Raw genomic sequence first — 23734 nt, 5'->3', positions numbered from 1 at the left:
GCCTCACTGTATTGTTCTGCATTTTTAGTGTATTGATTGCGGTGTTTGCGTAGCTGGGGCGAAAATAGCGCAAATATGAGGCGGCATCTCAGCCCCTCCCCCTCCGGGCCAGTGTAGAAGGTTTCTCTGTATGTGTCAGTGCGCGCCCTCTGGGTCACAGGCTGAGAGAGGAAAGCAACAGGAAAATACAGGATATAGATCATTTGCTTTGTGTGATTTGATTCTTGACAGCCCCTTAGTTCATGGAAATACTTTCTTAGGCTACGTTCACATTTGCGTTGTGCGCCGCAGCGCACAACGCAAACAAAAACGCAGCAAAACGCATGCACAACGCTGCGTTTTGCGCCGCATGCGTCGTTTTTTTCATTGAATTTGGACGCAGCAAAAATGCAACTTGCTGCGTCCTCTGCGCCCCGACGCGGGCGCCGCAGCGACGCATGCGGCGCAAAACGCAAGTGCGCCGCATGTCCATGCGCCCCCATGTTAAATATAGGGGCGCATGACGCATGCGGCGCCGCTGCGGCGCCCGACGCTGCGGCGCTGGCCGCAAATGTGAACGTAGCCTAAGAGGGATTGAGCTCACTGCACTCTGCACTCCATGCGGGGCTAGTGAGTAAAGCCCAGTTTATTTTCCTTTAAAACTGCAACCAGGAGACAGCAGGTTTTTTTTTATGAAAGTTGAAAACCAATAAGCCACGTTCACACATTCAGTATTTGGTCAGTATTTTACCTCAGTATTTGTAAACCAAAGCCAGGAGTGGAACAGAGGAAAAGTATAATAGAAACTCGTCACCATTTCTGTATTTATCACCCACTCCTGGTTTTGGCTTACACATACTGAGGTAAAATACTGACCGTGGCCTTAAGGCTGTCCACTACTTTTACATTGATGGCTTATTCTTAGGATAGGTCATCAATGTCTGATGGGCCGGTGTCCAACACCCGGCACCTCCACCAATCAGCAGCTATCACTGGCAGGGGCCGGAAGTAGACTCGGTAAACAAACACCTCATTGACTAGTCCAGCCTAATTAACACAGGAGAAGCAAACTTTATAAAAACTTCTTTAAAAATGTATTTATGTGATGATCACCGTAAAGGGCTGCTAGGCAACAATAAATACACAAATGCTGGTGAGTTGGAGTGAATGGGGGAGCTGTTAGGTTCACTTTAGGGCTAGAATCATAGATCCTGTGTCACAGCACAGACTGTGATGCACAGGACGGCCGCAGACCTCCTGACTTGACCTCAGTAGCATTATAGGCCTATATGAGGCTGCTACGTTTGGGTCAGGACACCCAAAGCTGGTCCATGCATCCCACTCCGTGACACAATGATCTATGATTTCAGCTTGCAACCTATGGAAATTACACCTTTTTTTTATCTCCTGATGGAGGGAGTGCCCTCTTGGGTATTGAGGGGTTTTTACATGAAACAGATTGTGACCATAGTTTTTGCATGGACCATATATGCACTTGTACAAGTTAATCATGTCCCCCCTCCCCTCAGACGTCTCTTCTCGAGACTAAATAAATACTGTATATTACTCATTTATTAGACAAACACAAGACATGTCATATTTTGTATATCGGCTAAACACATTGCTGACATCATTTTAATAACATTGTAATACCTACTTTTTGTTGCAGGTACCACACATAGATCTTCAATTTTGGGTTAGTAGGTCCAAACCACACCTAGACTGACCACTTTTTGTTGAAACCTCGATCCTACACTCCAGTCTTATTCTGGATGGGCCCCTGACGGTAGCAGCAATCTGAAAACTATTGATTTGAGGTTTATAAGCAGGTATCACAGTTATGAGAAAATATGCCCTGATGGCATCCCTGATTATGACATTGATATACAGCCTTCAGACATGATGATTGAGTAAGGCTCAGGTCGTATACTGTGACATGAGTTTAGCTTCTCATTAATAAAACAGATATCCCTTGTCAGAATCTCAACCAGTTTCTCACGGGAGTTAGGTCAAATCTGCATCACTGGTCCAGATAACCTGGAGAATTTCATACAGGTCAACTCAACTCTCCAAAGTTTAATTACCGGTACTTGGCTTCTTCCACTGTTTAAAAATTCAAGGCCTTCTCTGCTTCTTGCTAATTACATGGGACTTCCAAGAATAATAATACTGGAGTGTTATTTTTACATTTTGTATACCAGGCAGCTTTGTCATGTGCCCCCCAAGCATCTGCAAAATATATAATCCAGTTGAAGGATAGGGTGTGATCCAGCACAGACTTTGTGTCAAATGGAGTGTCATAGAAAATATTAAGATCCCTAAAGCCATTACTGAAGAAGCATTCACTCCCCTTCCTCCTCCTCTCTCTTCTCCAACAGTGAAAAGAGCTGACATTCTAAAAATCTTTTGTGTAGAATTACACAGTGAACATATGGTGTAGTGCGGAATCTTAATTAAAATTTGGAAGTTTGGAATTTGCAGTGCCAAGCAGGATGTCTATTGTGAGGAAGACTGGGATTTATAGATTGGAGAGGAAGAGAAGCAGGAAATCTTAACACCTTTAGGAGTAACTATTGTTCCTGTCAGGATGAGCTGCCTTTCATCAAAGCATCTTTGGTAGCCAGCCCACCTACGGAGTCCAGATAGAGATATTGAGATTTGTATGGATCCAATATTTATGGGACATAGATTTTCAACTTCGGGACTAATCAGGAAAGAATATGCATATTTTCTCATAACTGTGATACCTGCTTATAAACCTCAAATCAATAGTTTTCAGATCGCTGACACCAGCCATGTCCTGTTTGCTATCTATGGAAAAGTAAAATCCCAATAAAAAATATGGTGGTGTACTCGAACTTCTGCTATAGTCAGGATTGAAAATATTGTTAAGGTTGGGAATTCCATAAAATCTCGAAAGGCTGAGAACATCCCACAATGCGGCTCACGTGAGGTCAGCTAGGGAGAGGGTTGTGGTGCTGATAAAAGGTCAAGGTGATCTTATGATCTGGGTTCATATGGAGAGATACATATTGGTGTATGGATGATTCCCGTCACTGGACATTTTTCAATCCAAGTGCTCTCCTTTGCTTAGCTGAATTATCTCTGTAATCAGCGTAGTAAGTTTCCTTGTTAATTTTGTTTATTTTATGTAATTGCATATGCTGTATGGTTTTGTCTCCTTTGTAAAATATTTTGTATATTTTTATAAACACTGTTTATTGTTCTGTATTAAATACTAAATTTTATAGTTTTGTTCCTTTTGTTCTGTAAACCGCACTCCAAAGCCATATGCTACCATAACCAGGCATCCATTCAGCCTGTATAAAAATGACTGGTGGTGGCAGCGAGTAGTTCTTGAGTTATCGTGGAGCTAGCAGTGATCATTCCAGGGGTATATACATATTCCATGTGTTGGAATCGGAGGTGTATATACCATACTCTCACCGTTAGTTTTCCAATAACTGACCTTAGTGGAAACAGCCATAAGACTCCTATGTTAATCGTCGGTCAATCAAGTAATTTTCCGGATGATAGGAGGCAGCAGAGAGCTGTTCATGACAAAATGATAACAGTGTGGGTGGTTCAGTTGCGGCCCCCATTTGACATAGATTCCCAGTATGGAGTTGTCTCTTTGACTTACCAGTTGCCCCTTTGACTTGCCAGTTTTACCTCTCACTTGTCAGTGGCCCTTGTGATTTTGTGTGTCTATGGCTTAAGAACCATGATGGAGAGTGTAAGGAGATGGATATATTGCCCGCTGTTCCCCTTGAAGAACAAGTACAGTGGTGTGAAAAAGTGTTTGCCCCTTCCTGATTTTCCTATTCTGTTGCATGGAGATTCCCATGGGTGTCAGCTGTACATGACAGCTGACGCCCTGCATTATCGGACCCGTCCAAAATTTCTACCGCTTGGTGCCAACTAACACCTTAAAAACCGCGGTCAATCGTGACAGGGGTATTTAAGTTGCTACAAGGGCTCCACAAGACCCCCTTAGTAACCATCGGATTCTCGTGATTAGAATGAGAGTCCCGATGGTTACCATGGTACCCTCAGGTCATGTGACGACCCCAGGGTACAGTGGCCTGTGAGATCCAGCAATAAGCTGCTGAGTCTCAAAGGCTGTGTCAGTGAGACGCTGACAGTCTCACACACTGCTGTACATGAGTATAGCAGTGTATGAAACAAATGATCAAAATAAAAAAAATATACATGTCCCACAGTGGGACAAAGTAAAAAAAGTTAAAAGTAAAATAAAACATGTAAAAAAGTGCACACAAATCACTAAAATCCATTTTGCCACGCAAAAGGCAGGGTTTCTGATAAAACAAAAATAAACAAAAAAAGTACACATAATTGGTATCGCCGCATCCATAAAGACCCACTCTATAAAACTGGCACGTTATTCATTCTGTTTGGCGAACACCGTATAAAAATGTTTTTAAAAAGTCGCTTTTTCATTCACAAAAAAGTTAATAAAAATCGATCAAAAAGTCATATGTAAAAAAAAATGGTACAAATGAAAACACCAAACTGTCCCGCTAAAAAAACAAGCCCTAATATGGCTCATTTGGCAAAAAAATTAAAAAGTTACATCTCTCAGAATATGAAGATGCAAAAACAAATTCATTTGACTAAAATATTGTTTTCAGTGTCTAAAAACAGCCAAAAAGGAAAGAATTCTTCCAGCTCCTTAACCCCTTCATGACATGCCCCGTACTAGTACGGCGCATGTCGTGTCGTACCCTTTGATGTGGGCTCCGGCAGTGAGCCCACATCAAAGTCGCGACATGTCAGCTGTTTTGTACAGCTGACATGTGCGCGCAATAGCGGCGGGTGAAATCGTGATTCACCCTCCGCTATAAACCTGATAAATGAGCCAGAAATGAGCGCATCGCCGACCCCTGTCACATGATCGCGAAACGCGCGTTGGGGCCGTACTCTGTGACCGACCTGCATCTGCCACATGGGTAAGGAACCATACCTGGGACATCTAATTAATTATGGGCTAATTTATTAAGCAGATACCTTTTATTTAAGGATATGAGACATGAGATACATATGAGAACTTGTTCCTAAGGGGTTCTGGTCCCCATGATATTTTTGATATAGGCACAGAGCACTTTATTTCATATATTCAGCAGTATGTAGTAGGTCACACAGGTTGTTGAGGGAGGATCTAAATTGATCCTTCACGGTTAACTCAGTGATTTCCAAATTAATCTACAGGGCGTTGCCGGCAACTGAAAATGACCAGACAGAGACTTGTGCCTCTGTATGGGGGATCGAGCAGATCTCTGGCCCCCGTTTTATTGTGTATTGCTTTTCATAATCATAGAAATTATACTTCAACCAATCAGCATAAGAACACGCTCACAGTTCTTAACCTATAAGAATGCAGGAAAAACTTAACCCATGAGAATACAGAAAAAACGGAAATTACATATATGGTCATATCTCCTTGGCATATAAATCACATACTAACAGGTGTCTCAGTCTTGTATAGCAATACACCCCCGAATCTATTATCTGGCTCGAGTCAGAAGACTCAAGGTCTTTATACCAATTATGAACCATAGCCTAGTTGCATACCAGGCTTGTGAACAACAAGATAAAGTTAACTTCATGGCAGCTGTAACCTTTTACCTAATTAAATAACAGAATTTATCTTTAAGCAACAAGAAAATGGAGTCAAAAACACAAAATGGAGAATCTTTCTTAATTTGTCCCTTCACAAGGTCTGGTACCGGTTGTTCCCTTGCTGAGCATGTTCAAAAAGAACTGTAATCTATTTGAGACTTTATGTTAAGAATTGTTATGTGTTACAAATAAAATTGATTATTTTTATACTACTTTGGACTCGAACTCCATTTCTCTATGGGCATAATGCATTGTGGGAGTGTCCTGCTTTGGTATTTCAACTCCTATATCAGTGGTTCCTCCACGTGGAGATGAACCAATACAGGAGGAAAATTGTTTTCATTATGGGATGTAATTGTCACCTTGTTCCATATGTTTGGTGTGTCTCCCAGGTGGCTTGTTGCAAACTTTAAACAACACTTTTTATGAGTATCTTTAAGAAATGGCTTTCTTCTTGCCACTCTTCCATAAAGGCCAGATTTGTGCAGTGTACAACTGATTGTTGTCCTATGGACAGACTGTCCCACCTCAGCTGTAGATCTCTGCAGTTCATCCAGAGTGATCATGGGCCTCTTGGCTGCATCTCTGATCAGTCTTCTCCTTGTTTGAGATGAAAGTTTAGAGGGACGGCCGGGTCTTGGTAGATTTGCAGTGGTATGATACTCCTTCCATTTCAATATGATCGCTTGCACAGTGCTCCTTGGGGTGTTTAAAGTTTTGGAAATCATTTTGTATCCAAATCCGGCTTTAAACTTCTCCACAAAAGTATGACGGACCTGCCTGTTGTATCCCTTGGTCTTCATGACGCTCTCTGTTCTTCAAACAAAACCCTGAGACTATCACTGATCAGGTGCATTTAAACGGAAACTTGATTACACACAGGTGGATTATATTTATCATCATTAGGCATTTAGGACAACATTGGATCATTCAGAGATCCACAATGAACTTCTGGAGTGAGTTTGCAGCACTGAAAGTAAAGGGGCTGAATAATATTGCACGCCCCACTTTTCAGTTTTTGAATTTCCACAAAAATTTTAAATAACCAATACATTTCGTTCAACTTCACAATTGTGTTCCACTTGTTGTTGATTCTTCACCAAAAATTTACATTTGGTATCTTTATGTTTGAAGCATGATATGTGAGAAAAGGTTGAAAAGTTCCAGGGAGCCGAATACTTTCGCAAGGCACTGTCTATAAATCTGGTATCGCTACAATCGTACCGACCCGATAAACAAATTGGTCTTATCACTTTTATCGCATGGTGAACCCCACAAAAAAAGAATAAAATACAGTCATGTGGTTTAAGGGGAAAGGTGTAAGTGTAAATGTTTTGGAGTGGCCTAGTCAAAGCCTAGAACTTAATGCAACTGAGAATCTGTGGTCAGACTTGAAGATTGCTGTTCACCAGAGGAAACCATCTAACATGAAGGAGCTAGAGCAGTTTTGCCTTGAGGAATGGCCAAAAATCCCAGTGGAAAGCTCATAGAGACTTATCCAAGGCGACTTGCAGCTGTAATTGTTGCAAAAGGAGGCTCTATAAAGTACTGACTTTAGGGGGGTGAGTAGTTATACACATTGACGTTTTCAGTTATTTTATCCTATTTGTTGTTTGCTTCATAATAAAAAGAAAAACAAATGTTCACAGTTGTAGGCTTGTTCTATACATGAACTGATGCAAACCCTCAAAAAAATCTGTGAAATTCCAGGTTGTGGGATAGAAAAACACAATAAATGCCATGGGGGTGAATTCTTTCACAAGCCACAGTTCTTTCCTTGAAGGGAAAGACTATGCAGATCTGCGGGTTCAGAATAAGACTCTTGCAAATTGGACTGTAGTACTGAATAGGAATGTGGTGAAGTAGATAGGGACGTTAAAGATAGAGGACAAGTGAGTAAAGAGGAAATAATTGAAAATGTGTGTGGAAAATGCTCCGTATTGTAAAGGAAACATTCATCAAGTTGTGTGCCCGATATCTACTGTATATAATTCCCCCCAAGTTATCGTTGAGTAAAAAGTTTATTTTTGACTGGTGATTGTTACATACTTAGGCCGATAACCGTTTCATGCAGCATTACATGAACACCCGTTTCTTACACTATGGCTGGTCCGAACCACAAAAACAAGTGTTACCATCCACCTTTCGAGTCTCCCCTTTTTCCTCATAGATTGTAAGCTTGCGAGCAGGGCCCTCATTCCTTTTGGTATCTGTTTTGATCTATGTCAGGACTCCCACCTTTATGTTACATTCCGTGGTACAAGAGACAAGTACCTCACCCAGAGCTGCCGCCCCGTGCCACATTACACTTAGTCAGCAGGACTGATCCTTGCAGCTAGATGAGCAGAGTGATGTGGGGAAGACTCAAGTTATATGGAGGATGGCGACCATTACGCGGTCTAAGAGTGCACCTAACAAACTTTGTAATGGGGGTTAGTGGTGCAGAAAAATGAGAAGGTCCTGCACATTGTGGGTGTAGAAGGCACAAAAAGGCGTGAAGAGCTGTCCAGCCCTCCAGAAGTTCTGCCTACCGAAGGGAGTGTTGGGACTGGAAGTGCCAGCCTACAGCGAGTAGTGGTCGGTAAAATGAAGCCAAAGGAAATGGCCCACCCAGTAAGGTGCAACTCAGGAAAACAGGTGCAGGAGATAAAACGGGATGGTGAGCCAAAGACAACCCCATTGAGGGGAAATGATGAATGGTGTCTAGCGGCAAGAGAGCCGGCGCCATTTATTGGTTGGAGTTAGTTCTTGAGAATACATTGCGCTACAGTGTACGAGACAGTAGTAAAAATTGAAACGCTGTGTGGAAAATGCTCTGTATTGTAAAGGAAAATTAATAAAATTGTGTGCCCACTATCTAATGTACCGCCCCGTGCCATGTTACAAGAGGATTACTGTCCTCTCCCTACCAAACCTATTTGACTTAAGGTTCACGTCCACATTAGATGAATGGGAATCTGCCCTTGTAGGTCACATTTCAGGAGAGCTTTAGCAAGCCATTTTTTATCTTTAATTATTTGCGCACTACTAAATTTAATCAAAAGATAACAACCAATTCATACACATTGGCTTTTTTTTTCATTCCCTACTTAACATTCTACCTGAATGGTGAGTAACATTTTACAGATTGAATAGCTTACAGCTTGTAGATGAGGGCAGACCAATTAGTCAGTAGCAATGTGCCGTCCCAGGCTACATTACCTAACTTGAGCTAGCCTCTGTGATTGACCCTGTTAGAAGAAGCTGAGCCCCCAGTAAGGAGAAAAGTCACTCTCTATACTGCGTAAAATTCTTGGGAAAGAGTAGAGGCCTGTAGTGGTGTCGATGTGGCAGTAAAATAGAACTACGTGGGAAGGCAAGAGAGAACCTGACACCTGAGGAGACAGTCATGTCTAGTCAGAAGAGTGGAGAGTGTCCGCTGCCTGAAGGAGATGAAGAGCGAAAGGCTAAGGAAGCAGAGCTGTGTCACAGGACAGCTCCTCGGCGAGTATTGAGTACTTCAGGGAGGAAGGCCTGAGGTGAAAATATGAGAGGGATAAATAATAAAACCGTCCTGAGAATGGTCCTAATTATGAAGAGGTCCAGCACTGAAATAAGGCCAGAGAAGGAAAGCCTCGGTGACTGAGTTTAAAGGCTGAAAATAAGTTCCTGCTGAAACGTTTAAAGAGACTGTTCCCCACAATACAAAGTAAATTTGCCCCTGTTGAAAGTGAAGATGTGGTGTCTGTGCTTCCATGCCACTGCTGAGATCCCCAATAATAGAGCTGAATTGCTCTTTCTTAAAGGGGTGCCATGCTCCATTCAGTGGCTACCTTCCAAACTAGCTTTTTGATAAAATTGTCCCTAATATTATGTGGTGTGGCTGAGATAAGAAAATTGGATTGTGAACCTAACTTGGTACAGGATGTATGTATGTGATGAAAACTTTGGTGTACCCTAGTAGAATATGATGCTGGATTTTTAGGTTTGTGTTTTAATGAGGATTCTCTGACACACTAATACATACAATGGAGGTGCACGTTGAAGGGGTCCTACTCAGTCATTCAATTAAAACCTAATTAATGGAACTTAGCAGCACAAAACCATGCAGAATGCAATTTAGAATTGTAAGGGGTAATTTAGGCCTTACATGGTGGTATTTGGCTCTGAGATGGAGATATTTGGGTGCTTCACAGAGGTATTTCTTTGCTACTCTATTCTTAAGGGGCTGAACATTGGTATTTTTTCGGCAGTTCTGGGTGGTAAATGTGGGGAGGTAATATTAGTGGTAGGTGATGTGTGCAGTATCTACTGTAGGTCCGTATTCATCTGGGCTTTATCAGAACTGTATCTAGGTTTAGTTTGCGGCTCTAAGCCTATATCTAAATAATGTGTTTATTCCCAGCATCACACTATTTCCCTTCACTGACATGAAGGGTTGATGATTACTACAAAAAAAAAGAAGAAAAAGACAGGACAAATTCTCACAATCAGCAAAACGGAAAAATAGGTTTCCTAAAAGTTTCCTGTGACTTTCACTCATTAAACAAAAGTCCTGACAATGGCAGGAAAGAATGTGAACCCTCCATATCCTTCTTACTTCCTCCCGTACATGCGTTAGTAAAACAAAGTTGTTCAATCGTCCTGTTCTTATGTGAGAAAGTAGAGAAGAGAATCCACATCCGACAAGCTGCGGAGCTCACCGGGAGATATTCTGCGCAGTATTGGTAAGATGCCTCAAAATATGATAATATTATATGTTCATGCATGTGTAGAAGCCTGGGCGTATTCGGATTTGACATTGGAGGGGGTTAGACATATTAAACAGCACAGAGGACAGGCTGCTAACAGCAGGAGGCTTCCATTTCTCTGTGTGGCTGCAGTACTTTTCACCATTAGGGCTGACGTACACATACTTTATGGCTTCATACTGGTACGAAATATTACGGTGCTTTCATATGTGGCTAATTGCATTATCTAGAGACTTTCATATCTCTTTGTGTTTTTATTAGGTTTATGTAGAGGTACATTTACCCCTGTATGAAAAAATAGTTTGCTAAACTTTACAGCAGGGGACTCAAACTCGGCTCGGTAACGGTAAATGGCCTGCCTATACAAATTTGGGGGGCTGCATTCTTTGCAGGACAAAGTAACATTTTTAGTGATACCATTTTTGTTTTCTGTACACCTTTTTGATCATTTTCTTTAACATTTTTGCTGAGTTTATTCAATTTTTTTCAAATGGCGTTCTTTATGGTTATGGTAGTTTTATAGCTTGGGTCGTTATGGATGTGGCGATAACAAACGTGCACTTTTTGTTTTGTTTACTTTAGTTTATATATAAAACAGCATTTTTAGTGGCAAAATAATTTTTAATGCTTTATTTTGAAATTTTGAAATTTTTTTTTACATTTTTACAATTTTGTTTCCCCCAGTTGGCCACATACAGTAACATTGTCTTACAATTAGCACCATATAGCAATTCTGGCAAACATCTTGTAGTAATGTGCCCCATCCTGGACCCTTCTTGTAGTAATCTCCCCATCTTGGTCCTCATCTTGTAGTAATGCCTCATACTGGTTCCCTTCTTGTAGTAATGTCCCATCCTGCTTCCCATCTTGTAGTAATGTGCCAAATCCTAGTACTTATCTTGTAGTAATGCCCCATCCTGCTTCCCATCTTGTAGTAATGTGCCAAATCCTAGTACTTATCTTGTAGTAATGCCCCATCTCTGTCCCCTTCATGTAACAATGTGCCCATCCTCGTCTTCATCTTGTAGTAATGCCCCATTCTGATCCCCATCTCGTAGTAATGTCCCCTATTGTGGCGTTATTCACATAAACGTAAAAAAAAAATTCTTCTCACCTGTCCTCCTTTCCGCACATGAGGCCCACAGGCACTGAAGACCACTTGACGATTGCAGCCCAGTCCAGAGGCCGCCTATGTCAGCGCTTTAATTCAGTTTAATGTGTGTCCATGGAAATGTATTGCCGTGCAGTGTCCAGCTCGCTGCACGGCAATACTGAGGCAAGCAGCTGACATCGTAATGCCCGACACGGCAGTAACATCATAAGCCGCCACACCGGCACGCCAAAGTCAGCTGCTGGCCGGCGGCTGACATTGGTATTGCTGTGCACAGAGTTTGTCTCTACGTGGCAATACATTTCAATTGAATGCACGTCCAAGAAGGCACATTGTGACCCCTGAACCGGGCTATGATTGTCAAAGGGTCTAAAGTGCCTGCGGGCCACATGAAGCAGCCTAAGGGGCCGCATGCAACCCAAGGGCCACGTGTTTGAGACTCCGGCTTTACAGGATGTCAAAAGACTTTGATCCATGTATATAGTTCTGTACTGGAAGGATTTCTGATAATCCGATTAAAAATAATAATAATAAACTTTATATGTATACATATATACCTGTAAATGCTTTTGGAGTGTTTTTTAAAAGATAGCAATATACTAATCATAGCGCAGTTAATTTTTGGATTCTAGAAAGTGCTGAGAGAAAATGCTGAAGAAAACGTATCATTCATTAAATGAGAGGTCTCCAGTATTAAGGTTGTATAAAATGTGAATATATGAGGGAGCATTGACCGAAGGTGACCCTGCCATTCATCATTGCTTATATTGGCTGAATGGAAAGAAGGGTCATACACAAATTTAAAGGGGTTATCCAGGACTATTTTATGCTTTTACTATGGGCCTTAGAACTATCAGGCAGGTAGTTCCTGATTACCCGACGCAGACTCAGAGTGGTCACATACCACTCCTGCCGGCAATTCTACTGCTTCGTATTAACAGAGCAGCTCTTCCTCTGCAGGGTTGCTCTGTTGACATTCAGCAGAATCAGCATGACATCAACAGCCACTCGTCATCAACAGATCAGAGTGGACGAGAAGGCGCTGCTCTGTGGACGTGATGTCAGTGGAAGCCACAGAATCACCATTAGTAGCGGTCTCTGCCAGCAGACATTAGTGGCGGGCAGAACAGTTTTTAGGTCCAGAGTAAAAAAATAAAATATACCTACCTCAATGTATGTAAGTGCAGAGCAGGAGAGGGTCCCGATTGTTCAGCTACATCTTCATGGGAAGCTATACAGATAAATGCCTAGCTCAGAAACAAGGGCCATGCCTCAGTTTCTACAAAGTACAAGAAGCTACAGCAAAACCAAAGAAACGAGCCGGAGCATAATATATAACACGTGGTTTCTCCACAAATTCAACAAGAAATTACACTTTAAATCATTATTCCCTCATAAAACCGCACATTTTGCAAAATTGGGTGTTGTCTCAAATATTAATTGACTTCATCAGTTGAGTTTGAGATAAAAGACATCAAATAACTTGGACTGGCTTTGGGTTTGCGGACTGGAATGTTTGACTGTATGTTAGAAATATGGCCAAGTCAAGAGAGTAGTTAAAAAAGTTAAGAGAAGAGATGACTGCCTTGCACAAACAAGGAAAAGATAAAAGATATAAAGGCATTGAATGTTTCTAGACATACAGATGGTCAGAGTTCAGAGTTACAGGAGCACAGGCTACGCTCTCTGGACAATGCAGAAAGATGAACCTAGCACCAGCTGCCACTAGTTTCCTTAGGAGGCAGGTGGTGAAGAACTCCAGAGTGCCTGCAAAAGAACCTGCAGCAGCATGATCTGGTGACAGCAGGCACTGAGGATTCCACAGTAAGGAACATACTAAACGTTGAAGGTCTCCATGTCCGGGCTCCAAGATGTCACCTCTACTGCCCCAAAAGCACAAGAAAAGTTGTCTCACATATGCTCAAAATCATATAAGCCACATAAGTTTTGGGATTCTGTTCTGTGGAGCAATAAAACAAAATAACTTTTTGGCCTAAGGATCAGCTGAATGTCTAGAGTTGGAGGAATAAAAAGATCACCTTGCCTACAGTTAAGTATGGTGGTAGCTCAGTGATGCTTACAATGAAGCATGGTAGATACTTGGTGATGCCTACAGTGAAGCATGGTGGTGGCTCATTTGACGCTCTGGGGCAGCTTTCCACTGGAAACCTTCATCATTTAAATGGCAAAATGAATTAAATCAAGCGTCAAAATGTCATTCCTTCCATGAGGAAGCTGAAGCTTGGGCATCATTGGACTTTTCTAAAGGGCAATGATCTCAAGCATACCTTAAAGTCCACCAATGAGTGGTTTCGGAAGACGTCCTGAAGATTCTGGTGTAACAGTTACTATTGCCTGACATGCACTATTCAGAAAATCTTTGGTGGAATTTGAAGAAGGCGGTTGCAACAAACCTAAGAATATTAGTGACCTGGAGGCCATTGTTGAGGAGGAATGGGCTGAGATTCCTTAGGAACACTTCCAGAAGTTGGTGTCTGGCTATACATCATGTTTACAACAGGTCAGAATAGCCAAAAGGGCTCTACTAACTACTACAAATGCTTGGGTTGAATCATTTTGAGACGGCAATAGTCATTAAAAGTGGCATTTTGTGTTGAATTTGGAGAAACCACTTGTCGGTTGTGTTGAGCAACCGTATTTGAATTGTTTTTTTTTTTGTTTTATTGCAAACAGCAGAATTCTGGTCAACTTTGCTAATAAACCTAATTTGCAGTGTGAGAATTGAATAATTTTGATTGCAACTTTAAAATATTAGTTCCAATGAAGTAGAAAGTTGAAGATATTAAAAAAAAGGAAGTTAAGTAATCAATTGTCTTATTTAATTGATTTCTGTCTTGTCTGTACAGGTAATTCACTATGGATGGGCCAGCTCTGATGCTTCTAGGATTGTTCGCAAATACCTGGGTGTCAGCGGAACAATTTGCTCCCTGCCCTGAAAAGTGTACCTGTCTTACTGCTGAGCACCAAGTCAAATGCACTTACAGCAATCTCACAACTATACCACCTGACGTATCCAACAGCACCATAGAGCTTCACATGGATTACAACAACTTAACGTTCCTTCAGCAGAGTTTTCACCAGGATCTGCCAGAGATAAAAGCCCTCTTTTTAAGAAATTGTAATATCCAAACCATCAAGCCAGACACATTCCAGAAAGTGACTGGCATACAACACCTGTATTTAGACACCAATGAGATCCAGGAATTGGAGAATGGCACCTTTGAAGATCTGAGCAATTTGCTTTATTTGTATCTACAGAAGAATAAAATCCGCCATCTGCAACCAGGTACTGTAGACATAGCCATTTATTATTATTATTATTATTTATTGTTATAGCGCCATTTATTCCATGGCGCTTTACAAGTGAGGAGGGGTATACATAATAAAAACAAGTACAATAATCTTGAACAATACAAGTCATAACTGGTACAGTAGGAGAGAGGACCCTGCCCGCGAAGGCTCACAATCTACAAGGGATGGGTGAGAATACAGTAGGTGAGGGTAGAGCTGGTCATGCAGCGGTTTGGTCGATCGGTGGTTACTGCAGGTTGTAGGCTTGTCGGAAGAGGTGGGTCTTCAGATTCTTTTTGAAGGTTTCGATGGTGGGCGAGAGTCTGATGTGTTGTGGTAGAGGGTTCCAGAGTAGGGGTGATACGCGAGAGAAATCTTGTATACGATTGTGGGAAGAGGAGATAAGAGGGGAGTAGAGAAGGAGATCTTGTGAGGATCGGAGGTTGCGTGTAGGAAAGTACCGGGAGATGAGGTCACAGATGTAAGGAGGAGACAGGTTGTGGATGGCTTTGTACGTCATGGTTAGGGTTTTGTACTGGAGTCTCTGGGCAATGGGGAGCCAGTGAAGGGGAGAGGCCGGAGAATAGCGGGGGGGACAGGTGGATTAGTCGGGCAGCAGAGTTTAGAATAGATTGGAGGGGTGCGAGAGTGTTTGAGGGGAGGCCACAGAGCAGAAGGTTGCAGTAGTCAAGGCGAGAGATGATGAGGGCATGGACTAGGGTTTTTGCAGATTCTTGGTTGAGGAATGAACGGATTCGTGCAATATTTTTGAGTTGAAGTCGGCAGGAAGTGGAAAGGGCTTGGATATGTGGTTTGAAGGAGAGATCAGCGTCAAGGATAACCCCGAGGCAGCGAGCTTGTGGGACTGGGGAGAGTGGGCAGCCATTTACTGTAATGGATAGGTTCGTTGGGGGGGTCACGTGAGATGGGGGAAAGATGATGAATTCTGTTTTGTCCATGTTAAGTTTCAGAAATCTAGCGGAGAAGAAGGATGAAATAGTGGACAGACATTGAGGGATTCTGGTTAGTAGGGAGGTGATATCTGGTCCAGAGATGTATATCTGTGTGTCATCAGCATAGAGGTGATACTGAAAGCCATGAGATTCTATGAGCTGTCCCAGGCCAAAGGTGTAAATGGAGAAAAGCAGGGGCCCAAGGACTGAACCTTGTGGGACTCCGACAGATAGGGGGCGAGGTGAGGAGGTGGTGTGTGAGTGGGAGACGCTGAATGTCCAGTCTGTTAGGTATGATGAGATCCAGGATAGGGCCAAGTCTGTGATGCCAAGGGATGAGAGGGTCTGTAATAATAGGGAATGGTCCACTGTGTCAAAGGCATAGCCATCTAGCAAATACTGCATCCTGTCTTTGTAAGCAGCTCTGAGGGACATGAACTGATTATGACCCTTTTTAGTGCTTGTAAAAAAAATAAAAAAAACCTTGAATTTAATATATTTTTACAAGCATTTCTTTGATTTGTCACACTTTTTGACATGTTTTTCTGGTGTGCGTTTTTTTTAATTATACCTAAATCCAGAAAAAAATCTAGAAAATCTAGAGAAAAAAAACTTGGAAAAGAACATCATATGATACATTTTGAATAAAAAAAAAATAGGAAATTAAAAAAAAAAAAAAACAAGCAAAGAAGTGAAGAGGTGGAACTGTGCTTCATCCTACCTTCAATCATTTTGGTAGCATTTGCCAGGAATAGACTAAAAGTGTCAAAAAACGCAAACTTTTTTTTACAATTTCGAATTTTGCACAAAAATTGTGTTTTACTCCATAATTTTGTCTCCCTGATGAATCAGGGCCTCAGTCCAGACTAAAATAGAAAGTTTTCAGCTCATCTCACGTTGCAGTCAAGTGGCACTACAAATTCCACTTATGATCTGGCTATAAAATAAAGAAATCCTAAGTCAGTATGGGGTACACCTACTGCATACAGCCACATAAAGACCCTGATTCCAGTGATGTGTCACGTGCTCGGCTGCTTGCTGTGATTTTGATACAATCACAGTTTTCTCTGCTGCAGATTTATCAGTGCAATGCTGAGCTCAGTATAACCCCGCCCACTCTTCTGCAGCGGAATTGCATTCCGGAAAAAAACGCAGCATGTTCATTCTTTGTGCAGAATCACAGGGATTCCGCACACATAGGAATGCATTGATCCGCTTACTTTCCGCATGTGGCTATGCCCACCATGCGGGAACTAAGCGGATCATGTGCGGTTGGTACCCAGGGTGGAGGAGAGGAGACTCTCCTCCAGGCCCTGGGAACCATATAATTGTTGAAAAAAAAAAGAATGAAAATAATAAATCGTGATATTCTTACCTTCCGGTGTCCCTCGCAGCCTTCCCGCTCCTCACGATGCTTCCGTTTCCAGTGATGCATTGCGGCAATGACCTGTGATGACGTAGTGGTTTCGCGAGACCGCTACATCATCTGGGGTAATTGCCAGGAAGCATTGCTGGGAACGGAAGCTGCCGGGGGCATCGCGAGGAGCTGGAATGCTGCGGGGGCCGCCGGAAGGTGAGAATATCACGATTTATTTATTTTTTTATTATTTTTAACATTAGATCTTTTTACTATTGATGTTGCTTAGGCAGCATCAATACTAAAAACATTGGTCACACTTGTCAAACACTCTGTTTGACAAGTGTGACCAACCTGTCAATCAGTTTTCCAAGCGATGCTACAGATCGCTTGGAAAACGCTAGCATTCTGCAAGCTAATTACGCTTGGAAAACACTAGTGTTTAGCGGGAAAACGCATGTCAATTCCGCATGCATTTTACCCGCGGCACAGTTGCGGAATTGCCACGGAAATTTCCATGGCAATTCCGGACGTGTGCACATAGCCTTAGGGCTGTCCCACACGTCCAGATAATTCCGGTACCGGAATAAATCGGTACCGGAGTTATCCGTGTCCGTGTGCCTGGGAACTCACGGAGGCCATACGTGCGGCACACGTGTGCCGCCCGTATGGCGAGTGGGTACCACACGGAGCGTGTGGTACCCACTCTGCATGGTGCTGAAGCTGCGATTCATATCTTCCCTGCAGCAACGTTTGCTGTAGAGAAAATATGAAGAATAGTGTTTAAAATAAAGATCTATGTGTCCGCCGCCCCCCCACCCCCTGTTCGCCCCCCCGCTGGTCAGAAAATACTTACCCGGGTCCCCCCGTCGGCTGTCGCTCCTTCCTGGTCTGGCCGCGGCTTCTCCTGCATGCGGTCACGTGGGCCCGATCATTTACAGTCATGAATATGTGGCTCCACCTCCCATAGGGGCGGAGCCGACTATTCATGATTGTAAATGATCGTCCCCACGTGACCGCATACAGTAAGCCGCGGCCAGACCAGGAAGGAGCGAGGGAGCGGGTAAGTATTTTCTGACCAGCGGGGGGGCGCACAGGGGGTGGGGGGGCGGCGGACACATGGATCTTTATTTTTAACACTATTCTTCATATTTTCTCTATAGCAAACGCTGCTACAGGGAAGATATGAATCGCGGCTTCAGCACCATGTGGGGGGGACAGCGCTTACTGTAGCGCTGTCTCCTGCACGCACACGGACCCCAGACGGAGAATGTCCGTGTGAGGTCCGTGTTTTACGCGGACCCATTGACTCTATTGGGTCCGTGTAAAACGTGCGCTCCCACGAACACTGACATGTCTCCGTGTTTGGCACACGGAGACACGGTCCGCAAAAAATCAATGACATCTGCACAGATGCATTGATTTTTATGGGTCTACGTGTGTCAGTGTCTCCGGTACGTGAGGAAACTGTCACCTCACGTACCGGAATCACTGACGTGTGAAACCGGCCTTAAACAGATTTTCAACCTACATGTAGTTTTTTCTCAGCCAGGTGCATCGGAAGAATTTTGACAAGGGGAATTGTCAAGAATGGTTATGGACAAACACTCTCATGATATTCAAATAATCTTTGCATCTTCTTTTCATGATCGTGGGGGAATTTTTATGTTATTTCCATACTACCAAGGACCAGTAAAATACATTTTATTATTTGTTCCCCTGTCCATAACAAACAATTATTTTGATATAATTGGGCACAGTTATTTTTTTTCTTTTTACGAGGCCAGGGCTAGTACTAGCGAGTTGGAATGGAAGTGGCTTTTTTATGGTTTAGAGTTTTTTTAGGGTTTAGATTAATCATATCCAGCGAAGAGTTTGACTGAATAGTCACATATTAACGCTCATGGAGCCCAATTAAACAAGCAACTATTTGCAGAATTTTGATGCAAAACTACTTGAAAAGCCAGCCGTGATGAATTGGGCCATGATTTTGAAATAGGATGGTTATCCACATATGTTTTGCCATGTAGTGTCTCTAATAAATGTTTGATGATCTCAATCCATGATGATGACGCCATATGCATTTCTTTCTTCCAGATATATTTTTACCACTGAAAAATCTTATTGCGCTCTACTTGACGGACAATTTACTGGCAGAAATATCTGATGGGTCCTTAAAAGGTCTGACCCAACTACGTTGGCTTGATTTAGGGTTTAATATGATCTCTAACATATCTAAGGAAGCTTTCAAAGCCTCAGTTTATCTTCGAAAACTGGATCTGCAAAACAACCTCCTCACCAGTGTCCCTCCCTTTAAATCTGTAATGAATCTTCAGGTTCTGCGCCTGAGTAGAAACCGAATCCGAAAACTGTCATCTACCTCCTTTAGTAGAAACCTTAAATCTGTGAGCGAACTGTACGTTGACAACATGGGACTCAAAAAAGTGTCAAGCTTAGCCCTTAGGAGACTGCGCAGGCTTGATGTGCTTGACTTACGGAACAACAGCTTGACATCTCTCTCTGTATCTAAACTTAAGAGCTCCACAACCATCTACCTTACTGGCAACCCTTGGAAATGTGACTGCTCCATTGCCGAACTCTACATTCGATTATTAATGGGTAAAAAAAATGATCCCAAGCAGGAGGTTCAGTGCAAGAGCCCCAAAGGTTTGGAGGAGAGAAGCTTGACTACAATTAATGTAAGTGTTATAAACTATGTAGGGTCCCTTGCATGGTATTGAAGGACCATTTAAACTATAGACTTTTAAGACTAGGATAAGGCTGATTAGATTCCACAGGAGAAGCCTAGCATTTATCAGTAACATACTTTATGGCTCTAAAATAGAAATAGACTTTCACGGGAAACAGGTTTACATAGATCACAAGCCAGCATCTAAAAAAAAGGGCTAGATATTAATACATTTTTCATGTACTGTGCACATATCTAGAGGGGATAAATGGTCCATGTCATCCAGGATTTTATTATTTATCATGCTTTGCTTATATAGCACCATTAATTCCGCAGCACTTTACAGACATGATCATCGCTGTCTTCATTGGAGCTCACAATCTAAATACCCTGTCTTTGAAGTGCTGGAGGAAACCAGAGAACCTGGAGGAAACCAATGCATACACGTGGAGAACATACAAACTCCTTGCAGATGTTCCTGGTGGGATGTGAACCTGGGACCCCAGCGCTGCACATCAGTGCTAACCACTGAGCCACTTTGTGTGGCTCAGGCAGTTCCAAAACATAATGGCAACATTGAGAAACCATTTTTTGTCTATCTCCGCCCTTCTCTGACTCTGGTAAAGCCAGAGCTATCAATAATAGAAGAGGAGGGCAGAGATCGATTGAGAACTAATTGATGGGAAGGTGCATGGAGCATTCCATTAGCATATTTGAGTAAAGGTTTCTGGCAAATGCAGCAATTGATTTGAACACTGAAAGTACATTTTTTATTAGCGCTACGTCCCTACAAGATGTTGTGCTTGCTTTGGTAATTTTCTGCTGGCACACTCCCTTTAAATTTCCATTAGTTATCTGTTAAATTCATTTATTACCTTTTCATATTACATTACCCATATAATTGCAAGTCAACTGGTGGGGGTCCAGGTCCTGGGAGCCCCACCGATTGCTCAAAGACCCGTCCACCCGTCTGAGAGGTGTAGAACTTAAGAGACTGTAGCACACAGCTTCTGGCTGAGAAAGTATAGGATTCATAGCCTATGCTTTCTCTTGAATTCATACTTGGACCGCCACGTATCTGTTTGTAATTATGAGGGCAAAGCAATATGCAAAAAAAAAGTTACACAGTTATTCTTTAAATTAAAATATTACTCACCCGTTAAATCCCCCCATAGATCTAGTAGTCTCGGACAGTCTTGGCTGCTTTGCTTATGTGGGTGTTTTCTGTTAGCAGTGCAGGGGTTAACCTTTTTCACTTGATGGCTGCTGGAGCCTTTCCAGCTTTGATGGTCTGAGCTGTTCAGTATTGGACACAATCCTCTCCTATATATAGTTGACACTGGCAATCAGGATTGCCAGGGTGAGATTGAGTCTGCCCTGGTTCAGGAGTGTGGAGGAGTTTGTTGCTGGAGGAGGCGTTTGGAGTGGTGTTCTAAAGACTGTTGGTTGTTGTTTTGTTTGTATACTAATCCTCATCCTCTCCCATTTTGTTTTCTGTCCCTTTCTTCACTCTCTGAGGTTCCACTCTATTGAGTGCATATTTGGCTACATCTGTCCTTGATCAACTGCAGCCAATCAGCAGCTGCAGTAATAGACAACCCCTTTAAGATCAGTATTTTAATGGCAAAATATGCCAAAGCAATTGACAAAAAGAAAGTATAAGCAAATGATATAAGAAAGAAAGTCACTGAAATTATATATTTCTCTTTTCTTACAGATCTTGAACTTCAATTGCAAATCCTTTGCTGTTGACGCAACAACCTTTCTACCAGCAAACCAAACTGAAGGACAATTCATAAATACATCTCCATCAGTGGTGACTGGCAATAAAGAACTTACCAAAACCACAATTACACCCACATCTACTACATGGATTAACATAATAGAGGAAGATCCATGTTTTGCTGATGACATAGCTAACATCTTAGTGAAACCAACAGGGGAGGATTCGCTTGATGTCTCGTGGTCTAGCTTCAGAGACTACAGATATTTCCAGATAGATTACTCATCTGTTGACCATCGGGATACACTGCACATCTCAGGGAAACAAACTCAAGGGCAACTTTTCCATCTGTTTCCTGGTACAACCTACAATGTCTGCATTATCCCTCACAATAAGGACATTGCGACTTGTGAAACCCCAAAATCCAAGCAATGTGCAAGTGGGGAAACCAGTGCACTGTCGGAGACCGCGTATCATAGCCATTCTCAACCCAAGGCCTCCGCCTCTCCATTCGCGATTATAGGTTCAACCGTGGCTGGAGTGGTGATTTTAGTGGCGGCCATCATCACCGGCTATGTCCTGCGTTCAAGTAACTTTCAGTTCCAACGATATCACAATGACGAGGAAATAGAAGGCAGCAAGGAAGATGAAACCGATCCTTATAAATGGGGCGGAGAGTATGAAAATATAGATGAAGACAGACATGTATATGTCACTTCATCCAGCCTATGGGGAATGGATAATGAAAAACTTGATTGTAGCCTTGCCGAGTCAATATCCTTGCCTTCTGTTCCAAAGTATGTTTCACTCTGATTTTTCTGTAGGTTGAGTAACATGTAGTGATCTTAAAACTGTTACACTTTTACTAATGAAAATTATTAAAAATTAAACCACTGTACATTAACTGATCTTCAGAAAGCTCCCGTGCTATAAAGTGTTCAACCGGGAACTACGGTAATACTTTGACAATCATCCAGGGAGACCAACAGGAAGATAGAACTGTTCCCGTTCCAAATATGTGGTTCTATTTTCATTAATATTTTTACTTACAAATCCCAGCACAAAATGCAGCGGCCCTGTCCTACATATGACTGAGGGTCTTCTGCATTTTGCAGTGTCCATCGGAGATATGTGGGTTCTCCCAATCTATGCCACAATAAAGGCATACAGTAGTCTGCTGATTTTTTCATGCAGCAAAAAATAAATAAAAATGCCCAACAGAGGCAACACACTTGTCCGTATTGTGGATGTGTGGAGGAGCTGTGTGTTATTACATGTAGTGTCCCAAGTCGATATAATGGATGATGATAATAACACAAGCTGTGTTTTTCTTTGTATTTTCTGTTCGGAAAATAGCTCATGAATACTTGCAAATTGACTTCGATTGGTCCATTTTGCATGCGGACTGAAAATATGCTCGTCTCAACCAATCCTTAATACGTCTCTTGATTGCACAGCAAGCCTATCGACGCACATTAGATACACCACCGTTATACGTCACTCTACCTATAGTTGGTGCACCCCTCTAACTTTCTCTTCCAATAGTCACAGGAATCCTCCTGGGTTCTCCCTGTGCCTATAGTAATTCCTCCAGCAGTAAATCTAACCCTTTTAAAGACCCAAAACAGGGTTCAGACTTATTTCAGTCATCACAGTCAATCCCCCTTCTAATGTGGTCAGAGTGGTGTTTCCTTTTACTTTCTGAACCTTTTTTCAAATGAGATTACATTTAATCCAAGTGAAACATTAGTAATTGGATATGGGAAGACAATGCAACATTGTTTACTCTGTTGATTTCATTATTATCTTTCTTGGGATTTTTTTTCCGTTCATCTATAAGGGCTATACCCATCCTGCAGACACTGGTCTACCCAGTTTATTTTTAAGCAAGTAAAACAAGAAGAAAAACCCTAAAAAAAACCCAATACGTAAAAGTTGGATGGTAAAAAAGAAAAAATGTTGAATGCTCTCCTACCTGCTAAACGCAACAGAAGCGGCATCAGAGGATGGAAAGGTTTACATCTTGGGGCAACTGGATGAATTAAAGACCAAACAGTGGCATTACACACCAATCTGATTCGGTTGGCTCCCCTACTCTTCTTCTGATATGTTATGCCAATAGTAGACCAAATCTAGCAGACTATTGGCAGCCTCTAATGAGGCCTGACCCGATCTATGGCTGAAAGAAAGAGTATCAGACAGGAGACAATCTGCACTGATATAGATTTAGATCAAGATTG

General features: G+C 42.2%; 1 protein-coding gene across 1 annotated transcript; it reads left to right on the top strand.

Annotated features, from left to right (window-relative positions):
- The first annotated feature begins 10139 nt into the window (after positions 1 to 10139).
- LOC143788119 (leucine-rich repeat transmembrane protein FLRT1-like) lies at positions 10140 to 22402 on the top strand. Its single transcript, XM_077277513.1, has 4 exons — positions 10140 to 10325; positions 14328 to 14767; positions 19180 to 19781; positions 21489 to 22402. Exons 2-4 carry the CDS (start codon positions 14338 to 14340, stop codon positions 22305 to 22307), a joined length of 1851 nt encoding a protein of 616 aa, XP_077133628.1. The 5' UTR covers positions 10140 to 10325; positions 14328 to 14337; the 3' UTR covers positions 22308 to 22402.
- The last annotated feature ends 1332 nt before the right edge of the window (positions 22403 to 23734 follow it).

This window comes from Ranitomeya variabilis, chromosome 8 (assembly GCF_051348905.1).
Source record: "Ranitomeya variabilis isolate aRanVar5 chromosome 8, aRanVar5.hap1, whole genome shotgun sequence".
Lineage (NCBI taxonomy): Eukaryota > Metazoa > Chordata > Amphibia > Anura > Dendrobatidae > Ranitomeya > Ranitomeya variabilis.
The sequence above is the reverse complement of the archived record's forward strand: the minus strand, read 5'-3'. Positions and strand labels throughout refer to the sequence as shown.

What these genes read in the sequence shown, in the direction of transcription:
- LOC143788119 (XM_077277513.1), top strand. Translation starts at nt 14,338, where the DNA reads ATGGATGGGCCAGCTCTGATGCTTCTAGGATTGTTCGCAAATACCTGG. An exon ending in AATCCGCCATCTGCAACCAG is followed by an intron (nt 14,768 to 19,179) that starts GTACTGTAGACA and finishes TCTTTCTTCCAG; the next exon opens with ATATATTTTTACCACTGAAA. An exon ending in GAAGCTTGACTACAATTAAT is followed by an intron (nt 19,782 to 21,488) that starts GTAAGTGTTATA and finishes CTTTTCTTACAG; the next exon opens with ATCTTGAACTTCAATTGCAA.